Source organism: Cibotium barometz, chromosome 40 (assembly GCF_041138505.1).
Source record: "Cibotium barometz isolate CiBa-2024 chromosome 40, ASM4113850v1, whole genome shotgun sequence".
NCBI lineage: Eukaryota > Viridiplantae > Streptophyta > Polypodiopsida > Cyatheales > Cibotiaceae > Cibotium > Cibotium barometz.
The window spans coordinates 26,902,427-26,918,466 of record NC_141085.1 but is presented as its reverse complement, the minus strand read 5'-3'; the positions used below and the strand labels follow the sequence as shown (position 1 = coordinate 26,918,466).

The window sequence follows — 16,040 nt, the reverse complement described above, 5'->3', positions numbered from 1 at the left end:
GAGAGAGAGAGAGAGATGCAGTCGTACAACACGCCAAGATTGCCCATGAGACCAAATGTTGAAAAACATTAGTGTGTGAAATTGTTGGAACAAATTCACTCTCCCTACCCATTCCTTTATTGTTAATTGGTAGTACTTAACCTTTTATCTTCCTCTTGAACACAAGCAGCATGAAGCATACACCTAGGTGTACATATATCAAAGAAAAATAAGAAGTTGTGAATGGGAAAAAATCCCTCCCAAAAACTAAACACACGGTTTGACCTGCAAGCAAAATAATATTTCAAATACTAACTACTCTCTAGTATCTGACGACATAACAACCCAGTTGCGAGTATACAAAACCCATGTAAGAAACCAAAGGATGCATGTATAATCCGTGCCCAGGTATACTGAATTTCACAACATTTGGGTTATAACCTCTGACCTCACACATGTGGCAATAACAAACCACAATCGATTTCAGAGATATAATGTGATGCTTATGAAGGAGATGATGCATTTAGATTGTACATTAAGTTCAGCAAAGCAGATATAAACAACACGAGCCCAAGCTGATCATGTTGCCCTGCACTACTCCATCTTGTGTATGGTTGTATCAACCTCCTTCAACCATGTGTGCCAAAGCCTTTGTGTAACAGTCTCCTTTAGCAAGTGCCTCTTCCCACTACTTAACCGTCTGCAATTGGTTGTGAATACCCTCGTAGTACATCTATTCAATTCACGTTTTAACAAGCTAAGGTTTAATTTAATAATGATGCTATATGCCTCTGTCTTCCTCTTAAAACCCCATCAATCAAACTGCTGCCTCAGGTGCATTTCTGTCTCACTCTTCCAAGTGGCATGAGATGACTGGCCTTTCATCCGTTTGCTCCGCTCTTTCTCCTTGATTTTTGATCCTCTCTTTTTGCCCATGTCTGCATCATTGTCTACAGCGGGATGGTCCTTGCAAACCGGGCACACCATGCCTTCTTTGGCAGCAGAATATGTCTTGGGAACACCACACTGCAGGCATACCCTGCATTCGGGTTCAACCACTTCAGTAAAGCAGGAAAGGAAAGAAAACTCAAGGACGGCAGGACTGTGTACTGGTGACATCCTGACCTCAAAAGTTTTGCAGCATCTTCGGCCGGTGGCAGTCCTGCAGTAGGCAGCTTCCGAGGCTCCTCTTTTGTGTTATCTTGATCACTACGAACACGCTCATGCAGTCCTACCAGTTGTGGCTTTGCTTCTACTGTAGCACCTGAGGAAAATTTGAAAACCAATTTTGCCCAAGATGGCTGTTGCTGCCAAAAAAAGGTCATCACAACCCTCAAGAAAGCCTGTTTAGGGTATGAGCCCTAACTTACCAGCAGGAGGTTCCTTTTGAGTACGTGGATTTTGAAGCACTTTTGACCCTCGAGAGAACTTTTGAGGGCGTGGACGAGGAAGGATGGCCACAGCATGACCTATGCTATCTTTCAAATACTCTGGAGGTCCAGTCACCTGCAAAAAATGACAAGCATTATTGAATCCATCCAACAGTGCACATTCAAACTTCTCCCACATTGCCATTGCCTTTCCATCAAAATGTCACCATTGCTACGATATCTTTCAAAAGAGAGGTAGGCTAAAGACACTTTTAAAGTTTTGTGAACATCCAAAGACTTGAAGTACATCTCTTTTTTATTAAGCCATTGGTCAATAATCAAGTGGTTATGTTGACTAGTGTAAGCTTTAGGTGGTTAATGTCTAATTTTGGCATTACTGACTTGCAAAAGGCGATGGGTCACTTTAAGACTGTCGATGTCTACCTATGGAGGTATGTTGGTACTTGGCACTAGGGAGTCTGCAAAAGACGCTGAATTGGAATAAGGGTCCTTGGTCGGGAATTGAATCAAGACCAATTGCTGGTTTTGGAGTTAAGTAGCCAAATCATCCAATTGTTTTTTGAAGTTGGAGTCGCCATGTTGGGGGAGGTGCATCAGTTTCTTCATTGCCATTGTTAACAAAGAAAATGCCTCGTGCTCTATGCGTCGAGACTCGAGTTCAAGATCATTGAGTCGTGCAATACTTTCTCTCTCTCGTTTTGTCATGTTTTCTCTATAGTCGCCATAGCTCTCTCTCTCTCTCTCTCTCTCTCTCGACTGTAGAACGGGAGGGTGACAGAGGAGCACAGCTAGCAGGGACATGGATTCCGCTGTTATTGTATGCTGATGATATTGTGCTGATCTCAAATTCTCCAGAGGGGATGCAGCGTCATTTGGATGCATTGCACACGTTTGCACAGGACAGTGGATTGTCTGTTAACCTTGGTAAAACCAAGGTGATGGTGTTTATGAATGGGAGTATGGAATTAGGGTTAGGTTAGAGTATTCATGTGGGAGACATACACAGAGAAGCAAGGGAGAGAGAGAGAGAGAGAGTTGTGGGGATAAGTCAACTCATGGGAATGAGTGTGTGACTCCCCTATCACACATGTATACTGCACTAGTACACATAGTGCACTTAGTACATTAAAAGTACTAAGTGTACTATGTACTATAACTTATGGGCTTGTACACACTATAAGGGTGGGCATAATGCCTTTACCCCAACAACCTCCCACTTAAAGGCAAAGTGCCCTTAAATGAAAGAAAAGAAAAATCAGCATGTACATGATAATATACAAGGCCATATCAAGGCTGAAAATGGCCTCATCCAATGCCCATCAAGTGTCTGCAAAGAGCAAACCGCTCCGGAGGCAAACTCTTTGTCAACAGATCAGCCGGGTTGTCATCCGTATGAATCTTAACAAGCTGAATTTGCTTGTTCTCTATCACCTCTCTCATGAAGTGATACTTCACATCCACATGCTTCGTCTTTGCATGAAAGACAGGGTTCTTTGCCAACTGGATGGCACTCTGACTGTCACAATGCAACAATGGAATATCCCCTGTATAACCCAAATCAACCACTAACCGAGATAGCCATAATGCCTCCTTGCAAGCCTCTGTGGCTGCAATATATTCGGCCTCTGTAGTAGATAAGGCAGTGCACTTCTGCATCCTGGATATCCATGACACAGCACCTCCTGTGAATGTAAACACATAACCGGTAGTAGACTTCCGGTTATCTGGATGACCGGCATAATCCGAATCCGTGTAACCATGCACTAATGCATCCTGTTTGCCAAAGCAAATGCACATATCCTGTGTGCCCTTCAGGTATCTCATGACACCTTTCACTGCTTCCCAATGCTTCTTGCCAGGGTTGGCCATGTATCTAGAAACCACTCCCACTGCAAATGCAATGTCCGGCCTAGTAGCAACCATGGCATACATGAGACTGCCACAAGCTGAAGCATACGGAATCTTGGCTATATCAACCCTGTCTCTATCTGACTGTGGGCTGTCCATAGCACTGAGTTTCACATATGGAGGCAAAGGAGTACTAGTCTTCTTCCCCCCGTCCATATTGAACCTCTGCAAAACTTTGCCAATGTATTCCTTCTGAGACAAATACAACACATGCTGATTTCTGTCCCGAAGTATCCGCATACCCAAGATGTGATTTGCATCACCCAAATCCTTCATATCAAAGGTTTGATGCAGCCTCTGCTTCAAGGCATCCATCTCCTTACGAGATTTCCCGGCAATCAACATATCATCAACATACAAGATGAGGATCAATAGACTGCCATCCAAAACTTTCTTGGTGTATAAACAGTGATCTATGTCACTTCTCCTGAAATTCTGGGATTTCATGAATGTATCAAATTTGTGATACCATTCCCTTGGTGCCTGTTTGAGCCCATAAAGACTCTTTTTCAGCTTGCATACAAGCTTCTCCTTTCCACTCACTGCATAACCCTCTGGCTGTTGCATATATATCTCCTCATGGAGATCACCGTAAAGAAAAGCAGTCTTCACATCCATCTGAATCAAATCCAGATCATCATGTGCAACCAAAGCTAATACAGCTCTAAGTGTGGTCATTTTGACCACTGGAGAGAAGATCTCATCAAAGTCCACACCATATTCCTGCTTGAAGCCCTTAGCCACTAACCTGGCTTTGTATCTTGGCTTTGCATCAGGTGCAACTTTGAGCCTGTAAACCCACTTGCATGGCAAAACCTTCTTGCTTGCAGGCAAATGCACCAACTTCCATGTTCCATTTTTGTGCAGAGAATCCATCTCTGACTTCATGGCACGCTCCCAAAGAGCCTTGTCTGCCCTCTGTAAAGCCTCCTTGTAGCATGAGGGCTCCCCACAGTCAGTAAGCATCAAGTAGTCAACCCCTGGAACAAACCTGTCAGGGGCTCTGGAGGGTCTTGTGGACCTCCGTACCCAATGACCATCATTTGCAGGTTGCTGTCCAGCCTGCATATCACCCATTGGTGGCTCCTGTTCCATGCCATAAGGCTGAAAAATCATGCCCGGTATCTCCTCTAACTGTGGTATATCCATAGGGATATCTTCTGCCATCTCTGGCTGTCCATTTGGACCATTTTCAGCACCATTTAAGGGCTGGTTTTGCTGCTGTAATGGCTGATTTACAGCCCTTGGTTGTTGTCCATGATGTCCATCATCATCAAAGATGACTCTGCCAGGCTCCTGTTGCCTTGCAGTCTCCTTATACATGCATGTTTCATCAAAAATGACATCATTGCTGCGTATAATCTTTCTATTCACGGGATCCCAAAGTCTATACCCCATTTCACCTCTGTCACCATATCCTAGGAATATGCATTTGTGAGACTTAGGATCAAGTTTGGTGCGCATTTCCCTGCGTATGTGCACGTACGCAACGCAACCAAACACTCTCAAGTGCTTGTATGACGGAGGCTTCCCTGTCCATACTTCTTCTGGCACTTTCCCACCAAGCCTTGTGTTAGGTGACCTATTTATAAGATGAACGGCTGTCATAACAGCTTCAGCCCAAAAACCATGAGGTAACGCAGCATGTGACAACATAGAACGGACCTTCTCCTGAATGGTCCTGTTCATCCTCTCTGCTGTCCCGTTTTGTGGAGGATCATAACGAGTAGAGAGCTCCCTCTTGATGCCTTTAGCATCACAAAAGTCCCGAAACTGTTTGGACATATACTCTCCACCATTGTCGGAACGCAAAGCCTTCAGTGTTTTGCCAGTTTGATTCTCAACAAGAGCAACAAACTTCTGAAACACTGAGAATGTATCACTCTTCAAACGAAGAGGATAAACCCACACCTTGCGTGTGGCATCATCAATAAAAGACACAAAGTATTTTGCCCCTCCCAAAGAAAGCTGAGGCATCTCACATACATCTGTATGCACAAGCTCTAACTGAGCATCTTTCTGTCCAAGAGCTTTCTTGTGAGGGCACTGTAGTTGCCTACCATATATACAATGCTCACAAAACTGAAAACTTGAAAACTTTAGAGAAGGCAAGTAACCCAAACGAGACAATTGCTCCATTCCCTTGACACTCATGTGTCCCAACCGGCTATGCCACAGAGAGATTTCCGGCAGCTCGGTTGCATTTACAGTAGCATGGTGACAAACACCAGCATGCATGAAGTAAAGAGTGTCCACCTTAGAGCCTCTGGCAACAACCAGTGAGCCCTTACTAATTTTCCACTTTCCACGACCAAATGTGGTAACATAATCAATATCATCAAGCTGTCCAGTAGAAAGCAGGTTCTTCTTGATCTCAGGCACATGCCTGACATCATGGAGCATAAGCTGTGAGCCATCTGAAAACACAAGCCTCACATCACCTCTGCCAAGAATCTTTTGCATGCATGGTTATCACCCAAATAAACCACTCCTTCATTGCCAGCAGTATACCTGACAAACAAGTCTCTGCAACCTGTGACATGAAAGGACCTGAATCAATGATCCATGAGTGCATACCATGACCACCTGTAAGAAGTGAATGGGCATCAAGTGAAGACGTAAATAGGATTTCATCCTCACTGCCACCTGCATGTGACACATTGATTTCTTCAATCTTGACTCCACTTTTGCCCTTTGGCTTTACATCTTTGGCTTCATCTTTGTCTTTGTCTTTGCCTTTTCCCTTTTCTTTTTGATCATTTTCCATTTGTAGCATTGCTTTTTAATGTGTCTGGAGCGAGACTTGCTCCTTCCCCGTTCTTGGCTTTTTCCCCTTTGTTGGGATCTCCCACGTGCATTCATTGCATTGGACTTTCCAACAGAGTTGTTTTTCCTGTTCATCTCTTCTTGAAGAAGAGCACCCTCAACATCTGCATATGACAGCATAGCATGCGAATTGCTAGTGGCTGTCCTGAATGTGTCCCAACTCTCTGGCAAAGTGCATAAGAGAAAAGTGGCTTTGAACTCATCGTCCATTGCCAACTTTTGATTAATGACCTAGCTGACAATACCATTAAACTCATTTAGATGGGCTGCCATAGATGCCCCTTCCTTCATTTGAAGACCTATGAGTTTCTTCAACCAATACACTTTGCTTGAGGCACTTTGCTGGGCATACAAGTCCTGCAATCTCTGCCACATTCCCCAAGCTGTCTTCTCTTCACGAATGCTGAAAAGTAAAGTGTCTGACACAGACAACATGATGGTGGATCTTGCTAGCTCATCCATATCTTCCCACTCTTCAGCAGTAAGAGAAGCCGGCTTTACACCCCTTTCTTTGATAGACTTGTGCTGCTTCTTCTGGAGCAACACATTATAGCACTGGGTTTGCCAAATATCATAGTTATGTGAGCCTTCAAGCTTCTTGATGTGAAGCAATGAAGAGCTCTCACCTGTGGTTGCCATAGCAATATGCAACCTGTCAATGCCTGACTCCCTGCAAGTGTGCAAACACTGCACCAAAAGCACACAAAGTGCTCACAGTTGTTCTCCCAAAGTATATCTCCCACTGCGGAAGCACAAATGCACCTTTTCTCCCACTGTATGTGATGAAATTACCAAAATCTGGTTGCTGCAGATTTAGGACAGCACCTTAAATGTGCTCTGTTGCCCTTCCAAAGTACTGTACAACAGTACCAAGTGCTCACCAATGATGTACCAAACCTATACCGGCAAGTACAGAAGCTGAAATTGAACCTTTTCCTCACTCAAATCAGTGTACAGCCATGCCAAAACTTGCACAAAGCTGTGCCAAATCTGTACCAGCAGGTACAGTAGCAATAAATGCTCTCCTAGCTGTCCAAATGAGTGAAAATCAGACTTTTACAGTCCCGAACACTGCATACAACAGTCCCGAACAGAAATTGGGCAAAAGCCCCTTTGACTGCAAGCTGATTTCTGAGGATTCAAGGCATAAGAGTCTTGCCTGCTGCTTTGCCAAGCTCAACAAGCATACGATCTTGAAAAGCCCCTTGATTTAAGATCAATTGCTGATCATACATGGTACATTGACGCACATGAAGGCATCCAGAGTCTTCACAGTGCTTCCCCATGGTCACATATACATCCAATACATGAAAGCCCCTTGATTTACAGGCACATTGAGTGCTTGACAGGCATCAACACGTTGCCCAAAGCATCAATTGCGAGTGCCTGCATGCAAATCAATCCAATCGGCACAAAAGCCCCTTGATTTGCACTGCAATTTGCTGCAATTTCGCCCAAATGTGCGATTTCTCACATCATACAGCATGTATGAATGTTTAATTGCACAATTACATCAAAAGCCCCAAATTTCGACATCCAATTTCCTGCAAATTGATCCTGATTGTGACCAATGTCACCCAATTTTGCCAATTTTGCTCAGAAATTGAGCAATTCGGCACCTGTACCTGCTCAATTGATGATTGTACTTGCTCAATTGCAAATCCCAAAAAAAATTGAAGCAGAATACCTTGTAATTTCTGATTTTTTGTTGCAGGAAAGGGGGGTGTGCTGAATTTGGTTCTGCTGCAGAAATCTGATGCTCTGATGCTGCTTCACGGCCTGCCAAGACAGTGCTGGACTTTGGCCAGCATAAGGGTTAATAAGAACCAGTCGTGCAGAGAGAGTCGGAGCAGCGGACTGTTGGAGAAGTAGTAGCTTCAGCGATTATGCAATGCGACGGGCTACACCTTGTTTATGCAAGAAACAAGGTGAAGCCCGTCGCATTGCATAATTAGGGTTAGGTTTTCATGTGGGAGACATACACAGAGAAACAAGGGAGAGAGAGAGAGAGAGAGTTGTGGGGATAAGTCAACTCATGGGAATGAGTGTGTGACTCCCCTATCACACATGTATATTGCACTAGTACACATAGTACACTTAGTACATTAAAAGTACTAAGTGTTTGTACTATAACTTATGGGCTTGTACACACTATAAGGGTGGGCATAATGCCTTTACCCCAACAGTTTAACACCACAGCACAGTGGGTTAGGAGGTCAGTACCCACCTTTACATATGGTCAGGAGACAGTGGAGTATACAGATGCATATACTTGCCTTGGTGTGGTTTTTAGTCGCCCACTATTTTCCTTGAGGAGAGTAGCGGAGACCAGATTGACCAGAGCTTATGCAGCATTGGGGAGACTAGAGAGGATGTGTGTTGGGTGTTGGCATAGTAACCAGAAACGGCGTTTCCGCCCTCTGGAAACGGTTCGGCCGTTTCGGAAACGGCAGACTGGCGGAAACGCCGTTTCCGTACATTTTTTTTTGGCGGGGGGGGGGGGGGGGCGCATGCGATTTTTTCTTTTGGCTCCTCCTTTCCTACAGCCTTCAGCCTTCAGTCTTCAGTTTTTTATGGTTCACATGAATTTGCCGTGACATCACACATGTCCATTATCTACATTCTGTTAAGTGTTATGATTCTAATGTCCACTTGAGTCTTTGATGTGTCTTGTTTGAGTTCTCTATGCATGTTTTTTGCATCTCTTGACATAAGTTTATTTAATAGGATGTCTCTATGCATGTTTTTTACATGTCTAAAATAAATTCAAAAGAAACTCCGTTTCTTGCCGTTTCTGACCTCGCGGAAACTCGGAAACACCGTTTCCAACCCGGTCCGAACCGACCGTTTCTGCCGGTCCAGGTTACTATGGGTGTTGGACTCACACACACAAACCTGCACATTAGGGTTAGGTGCAAGGTAGAATAGCTCACACACAAAAATGAGAGAGAGAGAGAGAGAGAGAGAGAGAGAGAGAGAGAGAACCAAAAGTGTGGTATCCACAAAATGCAAGTCAACCCTTGCATGTGTGCCACATCCATATAATATAGAAGTACAAAATATTAAGTGTCCTTTCACACTTGATGTCCAAGGGGAAAAACCACATGGGAAAAAGTGCCCTTGGTTAAGCCCTGTTTACACATAGCACTACCATAAGTGAGCATATGCCTACAAATCCCCCCTGTAGTGGAAGTGTGAACCTGTACAAGGTAGCACATCACTCTCTGTATGAGAGTAAGCCCAAAGCTTTGCGGAAAGCTTCAAACTTTTCTCGAGGTAAAGCCTTTGTGAATAGATCTGCAACATTATCCTGTGTAGGGCAATAAGATAAATTGATCTCCCCTGCATGTAGCCTCTCTCTGACATAGTGATAATGAATCTCAATGTGCTTGGTACGTGCATGAAATACTGGATTTCGTGCCACGGCCATAGCACTCTGGCTATCAGTGAGAATGGTGGTGGGTGTCTGCTGACACTCACGAAGATCAGCCAATAGTCTCCTCAACCACACACAATCTATTGTAGCTGTAAAGACTGCCCTGTACTCAGCCTCACAAGTAGATGTAGCAACAGTGGGTTGCTTTTTACTCAGCCAAGATATGCATGAACTGTCGAGAAAAAAACAATTCCCACTGGTGGATTGCCTGGTATCATAATCACCAGCCCAATCTGAATCACTGTATGCATAAAGCTGCAAGCTGCCCCCCCCCCCCCCCCCCCGGGATAGAACAAACCAAGATCCAGGGTACCCTTAAGATAACGAAAAATGCGTATGACTGCTTGCCAATGCTTTGTGCCTGGGCTGTGCATGAATTTGCTCAACAAAGACACCCCAAAAGATATGTCTGGCCTTGTGTTACACAAGTAAATGAGGCATCCCACTGCCTGGCTGTAAATGCCTGCCTCAAAAGGCTCTCCAATATCATGCATAGTAAGCCGTACACCTGGTTCTACCGGAGTAGAAATGGGCTTACATTCATCCATGTGAAACCTTTTTAGCAAACTTTTTATGTACTTAGTTTGCTACCTAACAATGCCATCATCTGTATGCATAAACTGTATGCCGAGATAGTAGTGTAAAGGCCCCAAATCTGACATATCAAATTCAGCTTTGAAATCTGAAATTTGTGCTTTGCTAGTACCTGTAATGAGCATGTCATCTACATACAAGATGACTATGAGAATATCGGCATCGGTTTTCTTCACATACAATGTGCTTTCAGCTGGACTATTCTCATAACCTTGGCTGGTTAGATGAGCATGTATCTTATCATACCAAGCTCTTAGAGCTTGCTTTAACCCATACAATGCTTTGTGTAACCTGCATACTTTATGTTCCTCACCAAGAACTATAAAACCAATGGGCTGATTTACATATACTTCCTCCTGTAAATCCCCATTTAAGAAAGCAGTTTTGATGTCCAATTGATGCACTTTCTATCCTTTATGGGCAGCCAATGCAATCACTGATCTTATTGTGGTCATTCCCGAAGTAGGAGCAAAAGTCTCTTCATAATCTATTCCCTTTTTCTGGGAGTAGCCTTTAGCCAGAAGTCTTGCTTTGTACCTGTCAATAGTACCATCAGACTTTCTTTTGACTTTGTACACCCACTTTGTTCCAATGACATGCTTGCCTTTAGGCAATTCCACAAGATCCCATGTATTGTTCTTCATGATAGAAGAAATTTCAGCTTGCATAGCTTGCAACCAATGCTCATTCTCATGTGCTTCTTCATAAGAAGAAGGCTCTTCTGAATCAAAGAGACCACCCATTGCTAATGCAGACTCCCCAAGATGTATATTCAAAGCATGGCTAGAACTAGCCCTTATTCTACCTGTGATGAGTGGAGCTGCAAGTTTGCTTTCTTGCAAAGTTTTCAGCAACCATCTTGGCACTGACTTGGTTGTGTCTATGGCTGTTTGCTCTTCCCTGACAAGATCTTCCACTTCTTCCATAGAAGGGGGCTGAATGGCTGGCTGTTCCACATGTTCTACATGAGGATTTTCTTGTGTTGGGGCTGGCTGATCTGAATCCCCCCTAATAGCAATGGGTAAAAGTCCATCAAACATGTCCTGTATGCCTCTATCATTGCTTTTATACAAGCTGTACATGGGCTGTTCTGAATTTTCAGCAAATACCACATCTCTACTGACAAAAATCCTTCGTGTAGTTGGATTATAAAGACGGTATCCTTTGCTTTCATTGCTGTAGCCCACAAAAATGCATTTAATTGCTTTGTCATCTAGCTTTGTTCGGAGTTGTTTTGGCACATGTGCATATGCCAAACACCCAAATGTACGCATATAATCCACTGTTGGCTTTCGGCTATACCAAGCCTCAAATGGTGTTATGGTTTTCAAAGCTTTTGTTGGACACCTGTTCAACACATGAGTTGCACACATTATAGCTTCCATCCAAAATTTGTGAGGCAACTTTTGTGCTTTCACCATGCATCTTGCCATCTCCATGAGAGATCTATTTTTCCTTTCAGCTACACCATTCTGCTGCGGTGTATAAGGCACAGTACATTGGTGTTTGATGCCCTTTTGAAGCATATAATCCTTGAATGCATTTGACATGTATTCTCCACCTCTATTTGAGCGGAGTGTTTGGACTTTACATCCACACATATTTTCAGCCATTGCTACAAAGTGTCGAAAGCATGTAAACACATTTGCTTTCGCTTTCAAGGGGTAAGCCCAAGCAAACCTGGAGTAGTCATCAGTGAATGTGACGAAGTAAAGATGCCCCCCTATGGATGGTGTCCGCATTGGACCACATACATCACTATGTATGAGCTATAATTTACTTTCAGCTCTAACAGCTCCATCTTTGGGGAATGGTTTTCGTTGCATCTTTCCCAAAATACACCCCTCACATACATGTCTTGTCATGTGCATCACAGATGCCATGGACATTCTCAGGGCTAGATCCAGAAGAGGCAAACAGATAAAGATTATGAACCCAGTAGAAGAACCAGGATGATGGAGCACAGAGCACAGAGCACCTCTGCAGTGTAGACTGAAGCAAGGCTTGGACAAGAACCAAAGGGATGCTGTCGACTGCTCACAGAACCAGTCGGCTGAATCAGAGGACATGGGCAGCATCAGGCGCATCATGAGCAAGCAGTATAACCAGTCGGCTGAAGTAAAAAGGGATTTATGAATATATGAACTGGCCGACCAGCAGTCGGCCAGTTCCCCATGAATATCAAGGGGCTATAAATAGCCCAAGTGCCCATCATTCTATTCATTCAGCCCACTAGGGGTTTGAGTCAGTAGGAGTCCTAGTTTGGGACTGAATTTTGGTGTGTTATCACCTTTTCAAGAAGGCAGCCAAGGGCTGCAGATATGTACCCTTTTTGTACCATAGTATATACTGAATTTCCAGCACTTCTCTCTCTCTCTCTCTACTCTCTCTCTACCTGCGTTTTTGCATCAGATGGTGCGTTTTTGCATCAGAAGGTTTTCAAGAGTGTTTAGGGCTGAAAGAAGACTACCCAGAGCTTCCGCGCGTTACATTGGTATCAGAGCATCAAGCTCAGCAAAGCTAAACACTGATTCAGTCCCAGATGATGGTGTACAGGTCCAAGGTACAGGAAAGTACACGGATTCGAAGCCCACGGCGAGGAGCACAGAAGCGGGAAGAACTCCCAGGAGGTTTGTTGGTGGTGTTCCACAGTGCCAGATGGGGATGGCAGTTCCGTGAGCCAGATAGGTTCTCAGGTAACTGTCCCAAGGGAGGTTGATCCTCCAAGGGTGATGTGACTGCCAGACTCAGTTCCAGGAATGAAGACCAAGACGGTGTTCAGAGTCAGGGCAGGAATGGATTGTGGACTAGAGGAAGACCAGATGCATAGATCTTCATCAGAGACCGAGTGGTTTGGAGAACAGACCAGATTTTCAGAGAAAAGGGTTTGCCAGGCATGGATGATGACAGAGGGACTTCGGGACAGGATTGGGATGATGACAGTCATCCAAGAGCAGGTTGGATTCCCGTCATCAAGTTTAGCAGAGGGGGATGTCATGTGCATCACAGATGCCATGGACATTCTCAGGGCCAGATCCAGAAGAGGCAAACAGATAAAGACTATGAACCCAGTAGAAGAACCAGGATGATGGAGCACAGAGCACAGAGCACCTCTGCAATGTAGACTGAAGCAAGGCTTGGACAAGAACCAAAGGGATGCTGTCCAGAACCAGTCGGCTGAATCAGAGGACATGGGCAGCATCAGGCGCATCATGAGCAAGCAGTATAACCAGTCGGCTGAAGTAAAAAGGGATTTATGAATATATGAACTGGCCGACCAGCAGTCGGCCAGTTCCCCATGAATATCAAGGGGCTATAAATAGCCCAAGTGCCCATCATTCTATTCATTCAGCCCACTAGGGGTTTGAGTCAGTAGGAGTCCTAGTTTGGGACTGAATTTTGGTGTGTTATCACCTTTTCAAGAAGGCAGCCAAGGGCTGCAGATATGTACCCTTTTTGTACCATAGTATATACTAAATTTCCAGCACTTCTCTCTCTCTCTCTCTCTCTCTACTCTCTCTCTACCTGCGTTTTTGCATCAGATGGTGCGTTTTTGCATCAGAAGGTTTTCAAGAGTGTTTAGGGCTGAAAGAAGACTACCCAGAGCTTCCGCGCGTTACATGTCTTGGTGGAGACTCAAGAGGCGGCATATTATCAACCATATGATGCTTCTGCAAAAGCATCAAACTCTGAAAATTTACATGCCCAAAACGAGCATGCCATAGCTCTGCATCATGCATAGCAGGAGTGTGGGCAGCCACTGTATTTGCATCAAAAGTACGCTTGTCATAGCTGTCCAGCTTATACAAGCCTTTGTATCGTGTTCCAGAAGTGACTATTTCATAACCCTTTGATGGGTCTTTTACCAAACACTTCCCGTCTTCAAATTCAACCTTTAAACCTTGGTCGTTTATGGCTGAGACGGAAAGCAGATTTTTCTTTATCCCTGGAACATACAATACATTTTTCATACATATATTGGCACCATTTGCTGCAATAAGTATGACATTTCCAATTCCCTTTACTGGATATGTGGTATGATCTGCACATGATACAGTGCGGCCATTTGAAGCATAAACCAAGTGCTGAAATACATCTTTGCATAAAGTAATGTGGCTCGAAGCACCACTATCAAAATACCATGATGCATTCTATCTGTCAGATGCAATGCAAGACATATCAGTGTCTGAAGCACTTGGTGTGCCACTAGTACATGTGACCAAAAAAGTGTACTCTTCCTGGATTACATTAGCTAATTGCTGTGCTTTGTCATTAGAAGAGTCTGCTACTGCATTGCCTGCTTCTTTCCTTTTCTCTTTTGCAATCCGCTTCCTACATTCACTGATGTAGTGTCCAGGCTTATGGCAGTAGTGACATTTGCCCTTCTTTTTGGGCTTGTTTGCATCCCCTTTATCAAACTTTTCACCACCAAAAGAGGGCTGTCCATGACCAGCCTTGCTAGACTGTTGTCCCCCATGCCTAAAGCTCTTTGCTTTACCTTTATCCTTGGCTGTAAATGCCTTGTCTCCACCACGATTGCTCGATAAGTTTGCTCTTGTTTGCTCTTCCTGCAAGAGTAAACCCACGAGCTCTTCAAAAGTGACGGGATCACCACCTCCTCTCATTGAGAGGTTGAGAGAGGTGTGAAAGCCCAAGTAGGAAGGCGGTAAAGAATGAAGAGTGTTGGTAACCATCTGTCTGTCTGGGATAACCTCATCAATGTTGAGCAATTGTTCCTGCAAATCTTTCACTTTGGTGAGATGATCTGCCATGGAGTCACCCTCATCCATAGAAAGAAGATCCAATTACCTCTTCAAGTAGGCAACTCTTGCCTCGTTGCGTACCTGATACATTGCTTCCAATGTGTCCCATGCAAGCTTCGATGTCTTGCAAGAACGAATGTGCGGAATAATAGTCCTTTTCACTGAAAGGGTTATCAATGACATGGCCTGTGCATCTCTAGAGTCCCATCTCTTCTGCTCTTGTGTGGGAGCAAGTTCTACATCAGGAGCTCTTTGAGCACCTCCCCTTTGAGGCGTGGCTGGCTGTATGGTAAGTGGGTGTGTGTCATCACCACACACGATGCCCCAAAGCCCTTTGGCTACTAGCAAATTACGGATCATGAAACTCCAGAGGGAGTAGTTAGATCCATCCAGTTTGTCCTCCTGGGTGAGCACACCAAATACATCTGTAGCATTCTGTGCCATGTCAATAAAATATACCTACAAGCAAACCAAGCACCAATGTGCACTGCCAGGCAACCAAATGTCCAGTGCAAATGTATGCCTGCAAACCAAAGCAAGTGTAAACCTGCACCAAATTGTCCAATTACACACAATGTGTATACATACGCGACAAATCACAATTGTAATGCCCAATTACATGCTCCAATCTGAAAATCCCCAATTTTTATGCACTCCAATCGCTTCAATGTGCATCTAATTGGCCAATTTTCACAAAAGCCCCAAATTTTTGCAAATGAAAGAGGTTCAATTTGCTGATTTTGACCTCAATTTTGAAAACCCCCAAATTGCCATTTTTCAATTTTGCCTCAAATTGAGAAATCCCCCAAATTGCACCTGCAACTTTCCTTTGAATCTGACTTGCACAGAAGTGTCTGCAAAATCTGCATATGACCTGCACTGGAATGGCTGCAAAATCTGTATTTGTATTTGGAAGAAAATGTGCAGGAAGAATACCTTTGGGGGCAGCACGTGTGAAGCAGATGCTAGGCGGGAGCACACAGGCGAAGAGAGCTGACGGGCCAGCAAGCTAGCCAAGGCGTGCGGAGGGTGAGGATGGGCGTTGGAGGGAGTCGTTGCAGCTGGGCAAGTGTCGACGAGGGCCCACAGAGCGGACAAGTGTAGGCGGCGCGCAGAGAGCGGTCAGGCCAGCAGGCACGCGCT

At 44.4% G+C, this 16,040-nt stretch overlaps 1 protein-coding gene across 2 annotated transcripts in view; it reads right to left on the bottom strand.

Moving 5' to 3' along the window:
* Positions 1–258: 258 nt before the first annotated feature.
* The window catches only part of LOC147615364 (plant/protein), a 37,970-nt gene continuing 22,188 nt past the window's right edge, over positions 259–16,040 (bottom strand). For both annotated transcript variants that reach the window (XM_086779454.1, XM_086779455.1), the window contains exons 3-5: positions 1,350–1,485; positions 1,105–1,243; positions 259–1,018 (exon numbers count right to left, since the gene is read on the bottom strand). In XM_086779454.1, coding sequence (XP_086635580.1) covers positions 793–1,018; positions 1,105–1,243; positions 1,350–1,485 — 501 coding nt within the window. In that variant the 3' untranslated portion in view covers positions 259–792. The remainder of the gene's footprint in view (positions 1,019–1,104; positions 1,244–1,349; positions 1,486–16,040) is intronic.